This window comes from Acanthaster planci, linkage group LG07 (assembly GCF_054643075.1).
Source record: "Acanthaster planci isolate LZ-2023a linkage group LG07, COTS_SCS, whole genome shotgun sequence".
NCBI lineage: Eukaryota > Metazoa > Echinodermata > Asteroidea > Valvatida > Acanthasteridae > Acanthaster > Acanthaster planci.
The window spans coordinates 473,089-495,646 of NC_141783.1; the positions used below are offsets into that span (position 1 = coordinate 473,089).

At 43.6% G+C, this 22,558-nt stretch overlaps 2 protein-coding genes across 2 annotated transcripts; one reads left to right on the top strand and one right to left on the bottom strand.

The window, feature by feature from the left end:
• Window positions 1-935: 935 nt before the first annotated feature.
• LOC147798492 (melatonin receptor type 1C-like) lies at window positions 936-1,748 on the bottom strand. Its single transcript, XM_087139221.1, has one exon. The coding sequence runs from the start codon at window positions 1,746-1,748 to the stop codon at window positions 936-938; it is 813 nt and encodes a 270-aa protein (XP_086995347.1).
• A 3,843-nt stretch (window positions 1,749-5,591) lies between these two features.
• On the top strand, window positions 5,592-12,021 carry LOC147798493 (uncharacterized). Its single transcript, XM_087139222.1, has 4 exons — window positions 5,592-5,729; window positions 6,353-6,454; window positions 9,039-10,204; window positions 11,959-12,021. The coding sequence occupies exons 2-4, from the start codon at window positions 6,373-6,375 to the stop codon at window positions 12,019-12,021; spliced, it is 1,311 nt and encodes a 436-aa protein (XP_086995348.1). The 5' UTR covers window positions 5,592-5,729; window positions 6,353-6,372.
• Window positions 12,022-22,558: the final 10,537 nt, after the last annotated feature.

A 22,558-nucleotide genomic window follows, 5' to 3' on the forward strand; every position in this document is an offset into this window, starting at 1 on the left:
TAAAATCAAAACTATCATCAAAGATAATTGAAGTCGTGCAAGCCTTGAGTCTAGCACATCTGTGACACGTTCACTTGAAAACCGAAAATAAAAGCAAATTGTTTAGTCTGAGTTCTTCTGTTAATTCAGCTTTCGAAAAATATCCCTCATGATCCAATTAAGAGACCCTATCATAGTTTGATCGATTACATTTTTATTTATAAACATGTTTGTTCTCTGCTAGTTTACCTAGAATTTGTGGTAACATTCCAAGCATTTTCGGCGTCAGAATTCAAAGACAACTCACAAATTGTTTCCTATTTTTTTTATCTAAACACCAAGAATCTTTCGTCATAGGTTATTGGTTTGTGTCACTCACTTCACACGTATAAAGTTGAAAGGAAAAGTTCGTCAATGAATTGTTAAAATGCTAGCACGTGTTGGTGACCGAAGAACTCATTTAGACTGGCAATTGTTGGGTAGTATTCAAGATTGTCGGCAACTTGCAGAGCACTATACTAGAAATATAGAAATACCCAGCATCACTGAATAGAATCATTCCAGACGTCTCGGGAATGTCAAAATTTTATAATAGTAGTTATCATTTACAAACTTCAAATATCTAAGGATACCGAGAAGATTTGATATTTTATACAAGTGCACCAGCTTAAAAGGGATCAGCAATATTTTACAGTAATGTTAAAACACCGACACAACAACAACAAGAAGCACTTTTTATTTTAAATACTTACAGCTAAACATGCAAAAAACATTTCATCCTTTCAGGCCAAGCTGTACTCTATAACCGCGTTTCACTCTACAAACAGTGTGTGTAAATTAGACTATACTTTGTCTACTGAGGATTGGAAATGCTTGAACAGTGACAATAACCTACGTTCTATAGTTGGTTGCTATGGTATTATGAGATCAGAAAACACAAAAAGGAACATGTCTTGTTAAGTACGTAGGTGATCCGTGGTTTGATCACCACTGATCACGTACACGTCAGAATTCGTGTTTCGGCGCAGACAGCCGACATGTCGAACCCTGTCAACAAGCCGACGGCAGCGATCTACCACACCTCGGTAACCGCGGCGAAAATCACGGTTGATGAGCGCGTACAGGATGCAGTTGATGCTGCTGTTGAGATGGAACATGGCGAAGGTCAAAATCAGGATAACTCTGGGCACAGCAACTTTGAAGGTGAAGATGAGATAGAAAGGACCAAGAAGAAGCAACACGGCCACGACCAGCGTCAGTAGGGTGCGAAGGAGACGGCGATCGGTGTTGGTGAGAACTTTAGGTCTGCTGCTTCCATTTCCAGAGATGTCTCGCAAGGTCTTCTTAGATGCTCGGTTATAGAGCCATATGCGCAGGTAGGAGAAGACGATAAGACCCAAAGGAAATCCAAATCCAGCAAACCAGAACACTATTGCCTGACTCACGGTAGACGACTGGAGGTGGAGAGAGCTCATGCAGATGAAAAGTTCCGGCACAATGCGGTTCAGAAATCCCTTGGAGGCCCACGAGATTGCCTCTGCACAGACACCAACGAGCCAAGTGCACGCTACCAACATGGGGACTGTCTTTTTGGAGAACACCGTCGGGTAGGCAAGGCGGTGACAAATTGAGGTGTAACGATTAAGAGCCACGGCAGCAATGCTGTACAGCGACGTTGCGCAGCCGAAGGTGCACAGGAGCCCAATGACTTCGCACCGGGAGCCCACCTCGAAATACTTTCCGTAACTAGAGATACTCATGAGATGCATTCCATTCAAACAAGCCGATACAAAAAGATCAGCGACAGCCAGATTTAAAACGAAAACGTACTGGATCTTACGAAGTTTTTTGTTAATCAACACTGCCGCTATGACGAGAGTGTTGCCTGATGTTCCCAGGATCAGCTCAAGCAGTATAAGGATGAAAAACAATGCATTCAACCCTGTATCGTCAGCATAAAGTAACATTAATTCTTCCGGCGTTAGTGTAGCCGCGGGGGCGATATTCATCGGTGTTGTGACTGGAATTTCAGTTCGTATACTACATTCTGTGGAGGAAATCGTGAAGTTTAGCGTTTCAGCTGACATCGTGACGATATGAAGATCTGCCAGAAATTCCAGGGACTTTTTCCTCTTGTGCACTGAAAATTGCAAAAAGAAGTGTTTCACGATCAACGGTAAACATGCAACTGGAAAAACCGTAAAATCCCGCTTGTCAAAAACAGCAACTCGTCGCTAGGCTCAAACGTAGTTGCTGACACGATAGATCTTTCTAGCTGAGTCGGTTCCTTTCCCTCCTTCTGCCAACTTCTAGAAGTGAAGTACAAGTGTCGCCATGGCCTTTACCGTATACGTAATAGATGAGACCAAGAAATAAACACGACTACACCGTTCATTAAAACTACAGCATCTAGATAGTGCAACCGTGCACTTACGCCATTTCGATGACAAAAGCGACATGGTGATGTGCCGATAAATCAGCGTGGGCTGTGCACGGCCAAAGACAACTTAATTGAAATCCATCAATCTGGCTCAGCTTCCGATGTTGTCATGGAAATAGAACTTGGTAAATTTGACTGTCAGTGATTTTGATTCGACTACATGGAGTTATATTCTGTTTCAACTTATAACTGTTTACATTCGTATACAAAGGCCCAAGAGTAGGATCAGGACTTTCGGTATACCGGTAAACAAAGAGACTTTTACAAAAATGCCAAATCAGATAAACAGGAAGCACTCAATGGTTTAGACAAATAACATCAAATGGACTACGAAGAGTGAATAAATTAGTTCTCGGTCCTCTGGGACGTCTACTGTCAAATTAACTTGTCCGATAATGGAGGAAGTACCCATCTACGTGTCCTTCTGCGTCTGGCTTTAATTTCTTCTGCAAAATACTGTGAAGGAAATGAAAAACGAATTATGAACAGTCTCTGCGCTGACACGTGTTAGGGACAGGCAACACTGTTGACGTCAGGTCATTTCTAAATTAATCAAATTAATCTATCAGCGGCTTTGCCATTTGTCGCGGTGTGGGTTGACAAGATTGATGTCAAACCTCACAAACTGTGCAGAAGTCACAGTGAGGGGTTTGGGTTGGGTTGAAGCGTGAAAGGAGATAGAACATTGAGTATAATGTTGTGTTTGGAGATATCTTTTATCATTTAATTTGTGACACCTCAAGAGTCGTTTTCAGCGAGGCAGGATGTCGTGGAAAGGGTTTTTGGTAACACTTTTGCGTTGCAACAATTAAAGCAGATAAAACCAAAGGGATCACCTGAGTTGGCACACACTCTCTGCGGTCTTTGATTTACCATGCATTTGTCCTTATAAACGTTGTTAATGTGAGCAACAGTTGATGCAAAGGCCATAAAGTGATCTCTCTAAGGGAAAAGTCATCGAACCTTCAAACGCCATAATTCGTTTTCGTTTACTATATCCTGTTTGTCATTGACCTTTATTTTGTTCACTTCTGTTAAAAAGTTTTTTATCTGTAAATAATTAATTTCTGTTTAAGTTATCGTAATTTTGTTCATTTCAATGGAACAAAATAAAGTCTCCATTTGAAAAGTCAGTCTAATAGCTCTAACACACGAAGAACAGGGCGCCCTCAATGCGGCTGACGAAAATAAAAAATCCAAAGCACACAAAATGTGGGTAAGTTCCATCAACGACAAATAGTCAACCAAATAGTCAGCAGTCAGTGGTCGAGTTTGATTGATAACCGATGCATTAAATATTTATCGGGCATCATGGAAAATCGACCAGTGGTTAACAAATTAGTGATCGAACTTGCCCTTTGTCAGAAAATTTGTGCCAGCCGTCAGTCGAAATGGATATTTTAAAAGGATTTTTCAATTCATAAAATAAAAAAGCCATCCATTGCGACGACAGCCCTGGGTGACCGCCCTGGACAGTGCATTTGGACCAATCTGACTGAACAGCGTAACGTTTAAGAGTTACGGCTTGGACATGTAGTTTGTGTCGTATGCATACGCTCTGGGAAGTTGCCGTGCAATGGTCCCTTTAGATCAAAAACGTCTCAAAAAGCCAAAAAATAAAAAGGAAATTCAGGGTAGGCCTAATACCGAAATATTAAAATACTGAAAGCACTTACCCTATCTCCAAATGATCTGTAAACAGTTTTATGTTTATTTATACTGTATGTGCCCTTTTAAAGTGTTCCTTTTTCAAGAGCGCGCTTTACTAAAGTCGTGCGAACTTCAATACTTGTAAGGTACCATTTATCTTCCGAAACTCATCGCTTTGTATAGCGCCACCATAGAATGATCGTGTCCAGCTCCCCCCCCCGCCCTTTCGATTTTATGAAGGTGGGGTGGCCGATAAAAAAATCTTCCTTTCAGCGGATGGGCACCAGTGCTTATTTCAGGTTTATCCCATTCTCGATCAAAAATTACCTCACTCCGCCGCGCCACAGTTCCATCTTCTTACAAATACAGTTAGGTTTGTAGTGAGTTTATACGCGAGGAAAGATAAGGAAAGAGGAACAATAAGTGTGTCGTCCAAACGTGAAAACATAGCACAAGAGAGGCCCCTCAACTGCAGCCTTTGCCATCACTGTATGAATGTCTAAGAGAGATACATTCTTCGAGGGAACTGCACGCATACGTCTTCCAGCGTAAGTCCGGGCTGAGCTTCTGGGCAAATTCATCAGTTTTCTCGCCTGGGCGTGCCTTGATTGTTATGCTAGTCCCCTATTCATTCTCGATCTGAAGAGGTCTGGCCCGTTGGCTCTTGAAGTGCTCAAACAAACACCGACTCAAAGCGGAAGACGCAACTAACCTTTGAGTTAAGCTCTCCTCTTGCAAAACTCCTGTCGACTTGTCTCTCTGAAGGACCTTCGGCTTTAGAAATCGGAGGGGAAATGGCGAGAGGGCAAGCAATCAAGATTTTTCCTTGGGGGGGATCTTTTCAAATTCTCTAACTGTAAGGAATCATCGCATCGTTTTACAAATCAAGACGACGGATCGGCTGCCCTGTAAGAAACACATATATGTGAAACACACAATGTACGAGCAAATGGCTATATTTCGGCCTTCAGAAATTCCCTACCAATATTACCATGAAAGGATAAGACTAATGCTTTAGAACCGAAGTTTTAAAAAATAACCCCAAAGTCATATTACATCTAGAAAACAACTTTACAATGCAAAGAATCTGAATACTTCCACAATTAATTAATTGCCAGAAAGTGTTTGCTCCTTGCGTAAACACAACTAAAACCCACACGGAGTGTTTGCTTTAACTGAAAAAGGGAATGCAAATGAGGACCGTTCCATTGGTATTTCTCACACACCACAGGCCACAAACATCTGCCGAATGAAGCAGCAAATTGTAAAACCTAATGGAAGGGGAAAGCAGGCGTGATGGCTTTCTTTCTTCCTTTCTATCACACATGTAAGATTACCCCCTAAGGGCACAGTACAGGTAGGATAAAAAGCTGAAGACTTGAAACTCCAGCCTCTCTGAGAGAATCCGCAAATAGCAACTTTATTTGGATAGGCGGAAAGTTCTAGGGCTTCCAGCGGCGTGTTGTTCCAACTTCTATAAGCGCCATGTAACCATAACAGACACGGATAACATGGTGTGTCCCTTTGAGAAAAGAATCCATCCTAGGGTTGGGAGGGCTTAAAGCATTTGAGGTTTAATCTCTGCCGTTAGTTGCAAAACCCTCTCTCAGACTTGAAGCTCTGTCGATTTGGGATATACAGGAACTTCAGCGAGCGCATGGTACGAACAATACGTTTTAATCGTTTAATACAGCATTCCATCTTTTAATGCAATGATAAAGTGTTTGAGCCACCCACTATCAAGATATGCTACAAGGAAGGCAATTTATATGTAGTTGTACCACCACGTGGACGTTATTCGCTATGGCGAAGTGCTAGGAAGAGCCAGAATGAAATGCTGGATTATAGTGTGAAAGAGATTATACTTCATACACATTATACTGAAGCATAATCTGATCCTTGAAACACGTCTACATTAATGTCATTAACCGTAACAACCGCTGCAGAACTTCAAGCGATTGGTGAGCCAGCAGGTTGAATCAGGACCATGGTCGCTACTCTAACAGTAATACCTTCCTATTCTGAAAGGAATGAAAACGAGAACAATTATCATCGTTGTTTCTACTAGGATCATGTATGAGATACATCGGATAGCTATTAACATGAACTAAAGCACAATGAATTAGAATACCTTGCAGTCATCTAAAACTGTCTCCGAAATCCTTGTCAGAAAAGATCGGCTTGAAGATGACGTGTTTAACGAATTAACAAGGCATTGATTAGAATATTCGGAATCAAGATCTTTTCTTCTATAACTAGAACTGAAAATGATTTACTCCACAGGTGCCGGCCCTTAAGACAGAATGGCCGGGAATCCATTGCGTTTCGTTGTGCTCTGTGTTTTTACTGCCGCCTTGACTCGGTCCACGGCAGAGGCAAGCTCTGGTGAGTTGGATGTTTGTAAACTAAATTGACAAGATATCAATTCTATAAATTCCGAGTTATTTTCATTTCATTTCACCAAGAGCACATATTTTGGGGAAATCTTCTTCGGTACGGCTTTTATTCGATATTTATTGTATGGATGATTGACGGGTTGGAAATGTTAGCAAACAACCTCAGTACAATCTAAAATTAAAGTAATGACATCATTATATAAAAGTAATATCTCTGAGATTGAACCGAAACTTTTACTCTAAATATTAACCTCCATAGCTCCTGGCTTTGTTATTTCAAAGTTGTGATGCAAAACTAGAGGAAACTATTAAAGCCTAATTTCATGGAAACGCATGATTTAGAGAGAAGAAATCCTTTGGGATGTGGGAAACCACACATCCTCGCCTTATTAAAAATAAAAGCAGGTTTCAACATTGCATATTAAATTTGTTCTGGGATTGAATTTTTTCATCGTGAACTCCACTAAATTTTGATAATTGTTATTGTAAGAATACCAAAATACCTGTTGGGGAAGTGTGACTTCCTTTTTGGAAACTAAGCTGAGATATGCAAGGTAGTTGTTGATATTTCTTTCTTCCAAGTGAAGTTTGTTCAGTCAATTTATCACCTTGAACATATGTAATACAAAACTGCTGCAAACGGCTTGATGACTACAGTGACTTAAAATACGAAGCACAAAACATGAGGAGCCTGACGTTTCGAACCTAGCAGAATCTTTCTCAAAGGCAAAATGACAAGTAGACACGGACAAACAAGCAAACGGGGAATATTTTACTATCTTCATAACTTTATGCTTCACCACTGATATTTAATTTTTTCGTGAATTTAGGCAAGTGAGAATTATTATTCAAAAAAAAGCAAAACCCCACATTCATTTTATTATTGGATTCGATTTTTTTTTTCGATTCTTTTATATCCACGACACGACTAACGTTACGAAGTTTCGTAAAGTTTGGCAAATTGATCCGATCTGAAGGGTAAACTTCGGAGTAAACCCTTGCAAGACAGCAGAGATTGCAACTGAATGGTTTACGCCGTTACGAATGCCGTTTCAGTGGGATTTCCCGTTGAGCTCTTTAATTACACGGGCTAGAATTAAATTGCTTTATATTATTACCTTGTTTGGCATTCTCCCCAAAAAGCACTGTAATTAGAATCTGCATGTTTGTATGTTTATGAACAAAAATGGAATCACTAGATCCCATTTCAGTATTAATTCGAAAACGGAACGGGGCTGGTATGGCTCTTTAGTTGGTACTTAACACCTATTATCCCAGTTTTCTGGGCCATGAGATGAATTTTGTGCTGCAAATTAAGATCAGCGTTTTTTGACGGACCGATACACATTGCAGACCCTTCATGGTGAATTGATGGCATTCGTCGCATTTGAATTCCCTGGGGAAAATGACCAAACTGGGAATTCAACATCTTGCATAATACCACAGCGATTTCGCAAATTTATTGGCTCTTGTGAAATGGTTCAGGAATTCAGGTGTTCATATTCGGTTTCACTATGTCAAATATAGATTGAAAGTAAATTCATTATACATTTTGTGTCATTTGTCATCACTGTTTTAACGTAAATGTCTGGAATGACGATCATGACTGGGATTTTTGTTTTGTTAATACTTAGGCTTACATTCCAAATGAAAATTAAACCACACCAAATAAGAACAACATAGATAGGCCTAGGTGTGCGTATAATACAAATGAACCCTGCCGGGTAGAATGGATAATTATCGCTGTTTTCTTCATCCTTTATCATTACTTAATCGTGTTTTATTTTGAAACTCAAATTAAGGACTGTAATCGGACTAAATTTTCTTCAATTTGATAATATTACAATCACATGAAATGGAATATGCTGTTTGTGCACTTACAAGATAGAACATTATATACTTTATCATGTTTCGGGGAATTGAATTCAGACGTTAATCAGCATTTTACATTGTCTTAAAAGTTAGAAGGCCTAGCCTTTTTTACCGAAACAGGATTTTATCACAATCCAAAATGACTCCACTCATTGTCGCTCAAAATGGATCGACTCTTTGTTTTATTGGACTTCTAATAAAACAAACTAAGCCGCAAAAATCATCATATTAAGGCATTAAGGTATTAGTAAAGCACAGGATAATTCAGCGATTAATACATCATACAGGCGTAGAGCCAGTTAATCAGATATCTTGGGCCAGTTTAACTCGCCACGACACGTTAATCATCCGAGACAAAACAAATGCGGACCTTCTATGGAGGGGGGGGGCTTTGTGAAGTAAATCGGGTGAGAAGCATTTGGCAAACTCCATTTGAGCTCAACTTGAACTTGGCAGGATTCACGAGAACATTGAAGTATTTTGACATCATATGAAATTATTGCGCTGTAAAAGTGCAAAACGTGGACAGATTTCAACTCAACCAATTTCGCTGCAAACATTTATTGACGTCAAATTTGTTTCGCCGTTCCCCTTAATATGAACCAACTTTATGAACCTAAAACATACTATTTTCATTTCGACAACACGATGCATGCAAATTAATAAAGTAAATTTTCATCCAATTTTTAAAAATTTTGTAGGAGGATCCACATCTGTTGAGCCAAGTTCTGTAGCACCAACCGTCATGACATCTAGCCAGGCACTCAATTCAAGTGCGGAACCTTCTGCTAAAACTAATACCGTGGCGCCTGGCTCCACTAATACCATGATGTCTGGAGATCATTTCAGATCAAACCCACCACCATCCTCTGGAACCGACACCATGGTCTCCATGTCCGATTCTACCAATACCATGATGTCTGGTGATCCTTACAGTTCCAACCCACCACCATCCTCTGCAACCGACACCATGGTCTACATGTCTGATTCCACCATTACCATGATGTCTGGTGATCCTTACAGTTCCAACTCACCACCTTCATCTGGAACCGACACCATGGTGTACATGTCCGATTCTACCAATACCATGATGTCTGGCGATCCTTACAGTTCCAACCCACCACCATCCTCTGCAACCGACACCATGGTCTACATGTCTGATTCCACCATTACCATGATGTCTGGTGATCCTTACAGTTCCAACTCACCACCTTCATCTGCAACCGACACCATGGCGTACATGTCCGATTCTACCAATACCATGATGTCTGGTGATCCTTACAGTTCCAACTCACCACCTTCCTCTGCAATCGACACCATGGCGTACATGTCCGATTCTACCAATACCATGATGTCTGGTGATCCTTACATTTCCAACTCACCACCTTCATCTGGAACCGACACCATGGTGTACATGTCCGATTCTACCAATACCATGATGTCTGGTGATCCTTACAGTTCCAACCCACCACCATCCTCTGCAACCGACACCATGGCGTACATGTCCGATTCTACCAATACCATGATGTCTGGTGATCCTTACATTTCCAACTCACCACCTTCATCTGGAACCAACACCATGGTGTACATGTCCGATTCTACCAATACCATGATGTCTGGTGATCCTTATATTTCCAACTCACCACCTTCATCTGGAACCGACACCATGGCGTACATGTCCGATTCTACCAATACCATGATGTCTGGTGATCCTTACAATTCCAACCCACTACAGTCATCTGGATCCAACACCATGATATCTGCAGGATCAACAGCTCCAGCGACTGCTTCCAGTGTCTCAGGATTGAGTGAGTCGTCCAGGGCTAGTCCATCAGCATCAGCAGGATCAACATCTCCGCCAACTGCTGTGAGTGCCTCGGTGTCGAGTGATTCGTCTAGTGCTAGTCAATCAGCGTCAGCAGGATCAACAGCTCCGCCGACTGCTGTCAGTGTCTCAGGGTCCAGTGAGTCGTCAAGTGCTAGTCCATCTGTGTCAGCAGGATCAACAGCCCCACCAACTGCTGTCAGTGCCTCGGTGTCGAGTGAGTCGTCAAGTGCTAGTCCATCAGCGTCAGCAGGATCAACAGCTCCGCCAACTGCTGTCAGTGCCTCGGTGTCGAGTGCATTGTCAAGTGCTAGTCCATCTGTGTCAGCAGGATCAACAGCCCCACCAACTGCTGTCAGTGTCTCGGGGTCCAGTGATACATCTACTGCTAGTCCACCATCGTCAGCAGGATCGACAGCTCCCCCGACTGCTGTCAGTGTCTCAGGGTCGAGTGATTCGTCTAGTGCTAATCAATCAGCGTCAGCAGGATCAACAGCTCCGCCGACTGCTGTCAGTGCCTCTGTGTCGAGTGAGTCGTCTAGTGCTAGTTCATCAGCGTCAGCAGGATCAACAGCTCCGCCGACTGCTGTCAGTGCCTCTGTGTCGAGTGAGTCGTCTAGTGCTAGTTCATCAGCATCAGCAGGATCAACAGCTCCGCCAACTGCTGTCAGTGCCTCAGTGTCGAGTGAGTCGTCAAGTGCTAGTCCATCAACCTCAGCAGGATCGACAGCTCCCCCGACTGCTGTCAGTGTCTCAGGGTCGAGTGATTCGTCTAGTGCTAATCAATCAGCGTCAGCAGGATCAACAGCTCCGCCGACTGCTGTCAGTGCCTCTGTGTCGAGTGAGTCGTCTAGTGCTAGTTCATCAGCGTCAGCAGGATCAACAGCTCCGCCGACTGCTGTCAGTGCCTCTGTGTCGAGTGAGTCGTCTAGTGCTAGTTCATCAGCATCAGCAGGATCAACAGCTCCGCCAACTGCTGTCAGTGCCTCAGTGTCGAGTGAGTCGTCAAGTGCTAGTCCATCAACCTCAGCAGGATCGACAGCTCCCCCGACTGCTGTCAGTGTCTCAGGGTCGAGTGATTCGTCTAGTGCTAATCAATCAGCGTCAGCAGGATCAACAGCTCCGCCGACTGCTGTCAGTGCCTCTGTGTCGAGTGAGTCGTCTAGTGCTAGTTCATCAGCGTCAGCAGGATCAACAGCTCCGCCGACTGCTGTCAGTGCCTCTGTGTCGAGTGAGTCGTCTAGTGCTAGTTCATCAGCATCAGCAGGATCAACAGCTCCGCCAACTGCTGTCAGTGCCTCAGTGTCGAGTGAGTCGTCAAGTGCTAGTCCATCAACATCAGCAGGATCGACAGCTCCGCCGACTGCTGTCAGTGCCTCAGTGTCGAGTGAGTCCTCTAGTGCTAGTCCATCAGCATCAGCAGGATCAACAGCTCCGCCGACTGCTGTCAGTGCCTCAGTGTCGAGTGAGTCGTCTAGTGCTAGTCCATCAGCATCAGCAGGATCAACAGCTCCGCCGACTGCTGTCAGTGTCTCAGGGTTCAGAGAGTCGTCAAGTGCTAGTCCGTCAGCATCAGCAGGATCAACAGCTTCGCCAACTGCTATCAGTGCCTCTGTGTCGAGTGAGTCTTCTAGTGCTAGTCCATCAACCTCATCAGGATCAACAGCTCCGCCGACTGCTGTCAGTGCCTCAGTGTCCAGTGAGTCTTCTAGTGCTAGTCCATCAACCTCAGCAGGATCAACAGCTCCGCCGACTGCTGTCAGTGTCTTGGGGTCTAGTGATGTGTCTACTGCTAGTCCACCATCGTCAGCAGGATCGACAGCTCCCCCGACTGCTGTCAGTGTCTCAGGGTCGAGTGATTCGTCTAGTGCTAATCAATCAGCGTCAGCAGGATCAACAGCTCCGCCGACTGCTGTCAGTGCCTCTGTGTCGAGTGCGTCGTCTATTGCTAGTTCATCAGCGTCAGCAGGATCAACAGCTCCGCCAACTGCTGTCAGTGCCTCGGTGTCGAGTGAGTCGTCAAGTGCTAGTCCATCTGTGTCAGCAGGATCAACAGCTCCGCCAACTGCTGTCAGTGCCTCAGTGTCGAGTGAGTCTTCTAGTGCTAGTCCATCAGCGTCAGCAGGATCAACAGCTCCGCCAACTGCTGTCAGTGCGTCAGTGTCGAGTGAGTCTTCTGGTGCTAGTCCATCAGCGTCAGCAGGATCAACAGCTCCGCCAACTGCTGTCAGTGCCTCAGTGTCGAGTGAGTCTTCTAGTGCTAGTCCATCAGCGTCAGCAGGATCAACAGCTCCGCCAACTGCTGTCAGTGCCTCAGTGTCGAGTGAGTCTTTTAGTGTTAGTCCATCAGCGTCAGCAGGATCAACAGCTCCGCCAACTGCTGTCAGTGCCTCAGTGTCGAGTGAGTCTTCTAGTGCTAGTCCATCAGCGTCAGCAGGATCAACAGCTCCGCCGACTGCTGTCAGTGCCTCAGTGTCGAGTGAGTCTTCTAGTCCTAGTCCATCAACCTCAGCAGGACCAACAGCTCCGCTGACTGCTGTCAGTGTTTTGGGATCCAGTGAGTCGTCAAGTGCTAGTCCATCTGTGTCAGCAGGATCAACAGCTCCGCCAACTGCTGTCAGTGCCTCGGTGTCGAGTGCATTGTCAAGTGCTAGTCCATCTGTGTCAGCAGGATCAACAGCCCCACCAACTGCTGTCAGTGTCTCGGGGTCCAGTGATGCGTCTAGTGCTAGTCCACCATTGTCAGCAGGATCAACAGCTCCCCCGACTGCTGGCAGTGTCTCAGGGTCGAGTGATTCGTCTAGTGCTAGTTCATCAGCGTCAGCAGGATCAACAGCTCCGCCGACTGCTGTCAGTGCCTCTGTGTCGAGTGAGTCGTCTAGTGCTAGTTCATCAGCGTCAGCAGGATCAACAGCTCCGCCAACTGCTGTCAGTGCCTCGGTGTCGAGTGAATCGTCAAGTGCTAGTCCATCAACCTCAGCAGGATCGACAGCTCCCCCAACTGCTGTCAGTGTCTCAGGGTCGAGTGATTCGTCTAGTGCTAATCAATCAGCGTCAGCAGGATCAACAGCTCCGCCAACTGCTATCAGTGCCTTTGTGTCGAGTAACTCGTCTAGTGCTAGTCAATCAGCGTTAGCAGGATCAACATCTCCGCCAACTGCTGTCAGTGTCTCAGGGTTGAGTGAGTCGTCAAGTGCTAGTCCATCAGCGTCAGCAGGATCAACAGCTCCGCCAACTGCTGTCAGTGTCTCAGGGTCCAGTGAGTCGTCAAGTGCTAGTCCATCTGTGTCAGCAGGATCAACAACCCCTCCTACTGCTGTCAGTGTCTCAGGGTCTAGTGATGTGTCTACTGCTAGTGCACCATTGTCAGCAGGATCAACAGCTCCCCCGACTGCTGTCAGTGTCTCAGGGTCGAGTGAGTCGTCAAGTGCTAGTCCATCAGCATCAGCAGGATCAACAGCTCCGCCGACTGCTGTCAGTGCCTCGGTGTCGAGTGAGTCCTCTAGTGCTAGTCCATCAGCATCAGCAGGATCAACAGCTCCGCCGACTGCTGTCAGTGCCTCAGTGTCGAGTGAGTCGTCTAGTGCTAGTCCATCAGCATCAGCAGGATCAACAGCTCCGCCGACTGCTGTCAGTGTCTCAGGGTTCAGAGAGTCGTCAAGTGCTAGTCCGTCAGCATCAGCAGGATCAACAGCTTCGCCAACTGCTATCAGTGCCTCTGTGTCGAGTGAGTCGTCTAGTGCTAGTCCATCAACCTCATCAGGATCAACAGCTCCGCCGACTGCTGTCAGTGCCTCAGTGTCCAGTGAGTCTTCTAGTGCTAGTCCATCAACCTCAGCAGGATCAACAGCTCCGCCGACTGCTGTCAGTGCCTCAGTGTCGAGTGAGTCGCCTAGTGCTAGTCCATCAACCTCAGCAGGATCAACAGCTCCGCTGACTGCTGTCAGTGCCTTGGTGTCAAGTGATTCGTCTAGTGCTAATCAATCAGCGTCAGCAGGATCAACAGCTCCGCCGACTGCTGTCAGTGTCTCAGGGTCCAGTGAGTCGTCAAGTGCTAGTCCATCAGTGTCAGCAGGATCAACAGCTCCGCCAACTGCACTCAGTGTCTTGGGGTCCAGTCAGTCATCAAGTGCTAGTCCATCTGTGTCAGCAGGATCAACAGCCCCACCTACTGCTGTAAGTGTCTCGGGGTCTAGTGATGTGTCTACTGCTAGTCCACCATTGTCAGCAGGATCAACAGCTCCGCCGACTGCTGTCAGTGCCTCAGTGTCGAGTGAGTCGTCTAGTGCTAGTCCATCAACCTCAGCAGGATCAACAGCTCCGCCGACTGCTGTCAGTGCCTCCATGTCGAGTGAGTCGTCTAGTGCTAGTCCATCAACCTCAGCAGGATCAACAGCTCCGTCGACTGCCGTCAGTGCCTCCATGTTGAGTGAGTCGTTTAGTGCTAGTCCATCAACCTCAGCAGGATCAACAGCTCCGCCGACTGCTGTCAGTGCCTCAGTGTCGAGTGAGTCTTCTAGTGCTAGTCCATCAACCTCAGCAGGACCAACAGCTCCGCTGACTGCTGTCAGTGTTTTGGGATCCAGTGAGTCGTCAAGTGCTAGTCCATCTGTGTCAGCAGGATCAACAGCTCCGCCGACTGCTGTCAGTGCCTCAGTGTCGAGTGAGTCTTCTAGTCCTAGTCCATCAACCTCAGCAGGATCAACAGCTCCGCCGACTGCTGGCAGTGCCTCAGGGTCCAGTGAGTCGTCAAGTGCTAGTCCATCTGTGTCAGCAGGATCAACAGCCCCACCTACTGCTGTCAGTGTCTCGGGGTCTAGTGATGTGTCTACTGCTAGTCCACCATTGTCAGCAGGATCAACAGCTCCCCCGACTGCTGTCAGTGTCTCAGGGTCGAGTGAGTCGTCAAGTGCTAGTCCATCAGCATCAGCAGGATCAACAGCTCCGCCGACTGCTGTCAGTGCCTCAGTGTCGAGTGAGTCTTCTAGTGCTAGTCCATCAACCTCAGCAGGATCAACAGCTCCGCCGACTGCTGTCAGTGCCTCCATGTCGAGTGAGTCGTCTAGTGCTAGTCCATCAACCTCGGCAGGATCAACAGCTCCGCCGACTGCTGTCAGTGCCTCCATGTTGAGTGAGTCGTCTAGTGCTAGTCCATCAGCGTCAGCAGGATCAACAGCTCCGCCAACTGCTGTCAGTGCCTCAGTGTCGAGTGAGTCGTCTAGTGCTAGTCCATCAACCTCAGCAGGATCGACAGCTCCCCCGACTGCTGTCAGTGTCTCAGGGTCGAGTGAGTCGTCTAGTGCTAGTCCATCAACCTCAGCAGGATCAACAGCTCCGCCGACTGCTGTCAGTGCCTCCATGTCAAGTGAGTCGTCTAGTGCTAGTCCATCAACCTCAGCAGGATCAACAGCTCCGTCGACTGCTGTCAGTGCCTCAGTGTCGAGTGAGTTGTCTAGTGCTAGTCCATCAACCTCAGCAGGATCAACAGCTCCGCCGACTGCTGGCAGTGCCTCAGTGTCGAGTGAGTCTTCTAGTGCTAGTCCATCAACCTCCGCAGGATCAACAGCTCCGCCGACTGCCGTCATTGTCTCAGTGTCGAGTGAGTCTTCTAGTGCTAGTCCATCAACCTCAGCAGGATCAACAGCTCCGCCGACTGCCGTCAGTGCCTCAGTGTCCAGTGAGTCTTCTAGTGCTAGTCCATCAACCTCCGCAGGATCAACAGCTCCGTCGACTGCTGTCAGTGCCTCAGTGTCGAGTGAGTCGTCTAGTGCTAGTCCATCAACCTCAGCAGGATCAACAGCTCCGCCAACTGCTGTCAGTGTCTCGGTGTCGAATGAGTCGTCTAGTGCTAGTCCATCAACCTCAGCAAGATCAACGGCTCCGCCGACTGCTGTCAGTGTCTCACGATCGAGTGAGTCGTCTACTGTTAGTCCATCAGCCTCAGTTGGACCAACGTCATCTATTTCCTCAGGGTTGAGTAGGTCGTCTAGTTCTAGTGCAGAACCATCTGCAGACCCACCAACTGGTAGCACCATACTTCCTCCATATTCTGGTGCAGTTCCCACCACACTGGAAAATGCATCTGTGTTAAGCACTAAAGAAATGTCCTGTGACATGGCCAAGAATGATGGTTGCTTTACTGATGGAGTGGAAAGTTCAAGCCGTAAGCCAGTTTCAGAAGCTAAACCATCAGAATACAAAACCAACCTTATTAGATTGTTTAATGAGCGGGTTGGAAAGTTCATCGGGCCTTTACGATGGATGATGTATCGGTTTGGTAAAGTGTGATTCTATCCCTGTACTGGAATGTTTCAAGGATGGTTCGTCAAAACATCACATGAAATGAAACTGATAATTATGTTAACCACAGGAATTCGAAATTGAACTCATTTGGAGAAGAAAGAGTAACATTTATTAACACGAACGAGTGAATATGTTTGTATGCCCAAAGTTTCTTTGAAAATGAGCTTGAGGAACTGGAGAATAAAATCGTGGTATATGAAATGGAGTAATTTCAAAGTAATTGAAGTTGGGAGCTTTAATCTGATTTGTATCTGACACAACAAATTGGGGTTCCTGAGGAAAAAAAAGTACTCCCTACAGAACACTCCTGAACTATAACATGCCCGCTTCTAAAGTGCACCAAAACATTAAATAGGGGCGGCTTGATATACACAATGATACTTGCGTTTTCCTGAAGAACGCTTTGACAGTAAAATAAATACTTTCAGGCTTACTCCAATCAGTATATCACAGACTGCTTGAAGAAAAATTACACCTGATGTTACTTAGATCTTTAGTCCAATGCCTATTCGAAAAAAATTTCCTTTGCACATCAATGGCATAAATCAAGGCCAAATCTACACATTCAGACAATATTACACGTTCTGATTCTACATAATCGAAAATGTAGGATTTCTGATGAGTGTTAACCCTGTGCTTCAATTTTCTGCAGACGTGTTGACGGTTTCCGGCTTCGTGGATGTTAGCTTTCATTTATATGTACTTATCACTTTTTTACAATTTGATGAACATTTCATTTGACCAAAATGTTTTAATTAGATTTCTTCAGATTGTTTTGATAATAAGATTAATTCGTGTGTATATTTATTACTAATGTGATATGGTGTTCTGAGTTGCCCGATTTGACTTTCTATTTAAACTCAGTTGAGTAGATAACAAAACGTGAAAACTTAAAATTGAATCTACAAGGGCAGCACTGATGAGAATTGTTTTAACGGGGCCAAACCAAACATCTGAAAAAAAAATCGATTTGCTGTGTGACATTTTTATGTTCAATTTGATTAGAGTGAACCCGAAAAATCTAGATTAAAGTTACAGCCGAATCCATCATCAAAAGGTGATTGCCTCATTATTCGCCAATGTGTCTGAGGAATGGATATTTGAACACAGGGTTCATTGTAAATTTAATGAGTCCGAAAATTGCAGAGGAACGCTGGTTGCGTAGCAACTGCAGTGCGAACATGCACAAATCCTCTCACAAACATGGCAAAGTGCGAATCCATCATTATTTACTTTAAAGTGGACAGGACAAAAGATGCAAAATTGGATTTACCATTTACTGGAAGGGGAGTGGCCGCACTATCTCATGGGGAGGGGAGGGGAGGTCTGAAATGGGGATAAAAACACGTAAATGCGAGAGCATTAGAAAGTGGTTAAAAAATCAGATAAAAAGACCAGTTTGACGACAATGCATTTCAAAACAGCTCGATGTTCCTGATGCGTGTTCAGAAAGGGTGCCCCCACTCAATCTCGCAAGCAAATAGTGTACCAATACCAGCAGCCATCGGGGTATAAGTGTGTTGATTATAATTGGACCATTTATTTCAAAATAGTACACAACTCAGTCCTGAATGTTCGTTGATTTTTTATTTTTTAGCTCCCGAGGAAAGCAAAAATATAATTTTTATACACACGCCCCTTGACACCCTGTGCACAAAATTTATGAATGAGACTCGGTGGAAATTTTTTAAGTGAATACCTCAATATTTTCACTGCTGATAAAATTGGACTTGGACATTTTGTTCTTTCAGATGGCTGATAGATCACTGAAGGAAAATACAAGTGACGTCCATTTTGATTCATATATAGAGTTCTTTTCGAATGTTTTTGCTAATTTGTTAGAAATAAGCCTTATAAAACCTGCCCTTTGGGCTCAGTTTTGATCACAAATCTTGTTCGACTTTACACAGTTAGGTAAACTTAGGCTGACGGAAATTAAAGAATGCAACCCATACATTCAGGCTGATACCTTTTAATTCGACCAATCTTTCAGTTTCTTGGACTCAACCAAAAAGTACTCTTTTTCACATGAAAAACGCAGTCAAAATCGACATCAACCTTCACTTTACATTGAAACTTACAATTACATTTTACAATATCACTGTCATCGTATGCATCGATTACAGTTTTACCACAAGGCATCAAGAAACTGCTAGTTTGCAGCCTGATCTAAAAGCCTGCCATCTCTTCTACTGTGATCGCTTCGATTCCAAAAAGGTGCCCAAAGATCTCCAACCGGGGCTAACTAGCCTATTTGAAGTACGACGAACACAACAGGAGACGCCATTTGAAGTGGATAAATGTGTTTTCAAGATGTATTTTTGCGTTGGGGAGATGTTAATCTATATAACGGGTTTTGCCCTTACCCAACGTATATATTAATAAACACTGTATGCTCAGTGCTTGTCCGAGAGCATACAGTGTTTATTAATATGTACGTTGGGTAAGGGCAAAACCCGTTATTTAAATGGATAAATGTGAGCAACCTCTAAAGATTTACCCAAACTAAATAGCGCCTTCCTGTTGTGTCCGCCATAATAGGCTAATTCGAATTACAACTATAGGGCTCATTATCACCTGCGCGTTCAACAGCCAAAATTCTCACAAAGATTTCCTACTATCACACAAAAACAAGAATCCTCTCTCACTTTCACAAACCTTGATTACGGCTCAACATTTCCTAATGGTGCTTCAATATGCGAGCATAAGAAACAAAGATCCCATTGCGTCGAATGTCACTGTGCTTCTGTTTGCGAGCACAAGAAATTAAGACAAAGTTGTAAAATCTGCGGCAATGCGATCAAAATTACAATACGCAATTGGATATATACCTGCAATCAAAGCTATAAAAGGTATAATCGATAAAATCCTAAGCAATTCATTGATAAATATTTTTTGTAAGCGTTAATAGATGACAATAAATATTGTTATTACAGCGATTGCAAAGTAAAATTGTAATTTTTAGAAATTAAATCTGATTTATGAACGATTGAACGATTAGATAATTCGATAAGTCGTCTTAAATGGAACTGTGTTCTCTGTTGCCTTAAGTGCAGTGTCACAAAAAAGTGTGACATGATTGATGAATCAACACATTTATAGCGATTGAATAGCTAAAGTAAACTAGTTAAAATTTGCTTAAAATTGCTTGAACTGGGCTAATGCAGCTTAGTTCAAGCAATTTTTTATTTGTTATAATTAAATAATATATGTTTATGTTTGAATACAATCAAGTAAATATCGAATTAATTTAGCAATTAACTTGACGTATTATACGAAATATATATGTATCAAATTAGAATTTAACAAAATTATAAGCGTTCTATATAAAATGGACGATATTAAATCAATCTTAACCACGAAACAAAAATCTTCTTAAGTTTCTGAACTTAAACCCAACGTTAAAGATAGACTTTGCTCAATAGTAGCCCCAGGCGAATCTTAAAAATATCTCGGAAAAGATTATTCTGTGAAAGATATCGAATCACTAAATCCAGCCGAAGAAGAAAAGCTGTTTAACTTTTATGAACTCCGATTCGGTAAAGAAATTGTTAAAACTTTGGGCAATTCGATTTTGAGTCTATACGCTCGACTTTTAGTCATAGTCACGCCTAACGACCTTTTAAGGTTCAACGTAGATTTAAAATCGGAAGAAAATCTAACCGAGGATTTAAACAACGACCCCATTATTAGCCAAACGATGGGACATCTACTCAGTGAAATTTGTTATAAATATGGTGCTTACCTTTCACCCTTGGTAGCAACACTTATTACAACAAAACATTTGTCTATAAACAAAAGTTCTTATATAGTAAAAGAAAGTGGAAATAGAGACAGCAAAGGAAGAACCCAAAATCCACTAACTCCACAAACGAGTCCAGTCAAGACACAAGTTCAGACTGTGACAAAAATTAAAAATCCTGAGCGCGTTGAGCAAGGTAAGCACCCAGACAGGTTCCTCTTTTTCGGAAGAATTAACACCACCACCACCGACCTAAGACCCCAATCCACTATTACCGATGGGTGAAAAACCAAAACGGAACTAATCTCTATTAGAAATTTTGAAGATTAAATTTAAAATTATTTGAAGCAAAAGTATACGAATTTTATGACGCAGCCGAAAATGCCGAGGCCTGCAAAGCATACATAACAGGCCCTAGTGTATTTCACTTAGATGAAGACGATCATTTATTTAAAAGAAGAAGAAGAAAATTTCACCCAGAGAATCTATTTGACCTACGATAAAGATAAACATAAATATTTAAAATTGTCTACAATAGAGGGTAAAACAAGCAAGAAAATCTTGACAAATTACAGTCCGGAAAAGTTCAAACAAAAGAACTTCCTAATACCGCTCATGAATTGAGAGCTTATACTAAGGAAAATAGTTTCTACCGATAACTTCGAGGCACAAGCTCAACCGTAGACTAGTATTAACCGGCAGGCACAAGCTCAACCTGATACTAGTACTCGGCAGATACAAACCAGATGGGTTAAACTATGGAGAGCTCGTGGGATTAGACCAAATATTGAAAAAGCTTAGAGGACAATTACGATTGATAAAGATTAAAATCTCTCGAGTAGAACAAGATATCCAGATGACAGAAAGCGTGTTAGCGGAACCGGACATTGCGGAAGAACAAATAGAAAGCGAAACAAAAATGCTATAAGAATTAAACGATGAATTAGACGGTTTAAAAACGCAGCGAAATAATTTAACCTCAGGATTTAGAAATCGACTGGTTATTTTGAAAGAGACTTTATTAAAAGTTCTAGGTGGCGATCTGACTTTACGCGAGCGGATTCGAACTTTGTTTAGAGAACAGGGCGTCACAATTGTGAGTATTTTGTCGGCTTTTAGTTTGGCTATAAGTACCATAGTCAGTTCTATCGTAGCTGCACTGAGAGCTGCTGGTACTCCATCGCCAAATACTGATCCAAAACCGAGTCCAAAACCAGAACCACCGTCAAAAGGAGGCATTACAGACTGGGTTAAAAGGCAATTACAAAATTTAGCGAACGTGCTAAAGAAATTAGGCTTGTCTGTTTTAGGCGCTTTGCCTGGGATTTTTGGAAGCATTCTTTCATGGAAATTTAATGTAGCAAGTAAAGCGGTAGGGTGGATCGCTGATAATGTTTGGACTTTATTTGTTGGAATCAGTGTTTTACTCTTTACTTATGTACAAAAAATGTAGGTTGGTTTATAATTGGACAAAAAAATACCTCAATCTTTGATTTCAAGAATTGAGTTTTTTTTAATGTGTTTTACTTTTTAGTTTATTCTAGGTCATTACTCTTTTCAACATAAAAGCGATTCCACCAACGGCGATAGCTCCCACGGTTAAAGATAATTTCTCTTCGTTGGGAATATCAAGGGGCTTCTTTTCTTGTGGTTCTTTTACTTGAATGGGCTTTATTCTAGGAGTAGGCTCTGGCACCTCAGGCTCAACCTTTTTTTTCTGGGTCATCAAAGTCCGACGGTGGATCAGTGCGCTCTGGAACAGAACTTGAATTCGACGTTGCAACAGCCCGTTTGCATTCCAGTTGTTGTTATAAACTGCGACTCACGTATTTCAACAACGCGTATGCTCCAAATGCGCCTATGGCGAGATCTTTCATCACTAGCCCGACTGGTGCGCCAATGGCCCCCATTAAAGCGGAAATACCTATCGCAGAACCCAATGCTTCGACTCCATATTCTACGTAGTTGAGTGCAGTGAGCACCCGTTTAATCTTTTTGTAAGAGATTTCTCTAGCGTCGCGCTCTCGTAACATTTGTGAAGCCTGTAAACTTAATAGTTTCTGCCGCTTTGGCACTGTTTAGCTCTAGCGTAGGACAAATGTTAGTTGTCATCTCTTTTTTATTATATACCTTTTTAAAAAACGTCTAGCTCGATCAAAATTCCAGCGCCTTTGTTGTTAACGAGTTCTCCTCGCTCGTTTTTAACAGAAAAGGTCAACTCACTGATGTTCCAGTCTATTAACTGTGTAGGTGTTTTACACACCTCGTGTGTTGCGTTCAGGGGCTCGGTAGCTATCACGTCTAGCAAGTCTGAAGACTAACCGTCATAAAAGTTGTCGCAGGTATTTAGC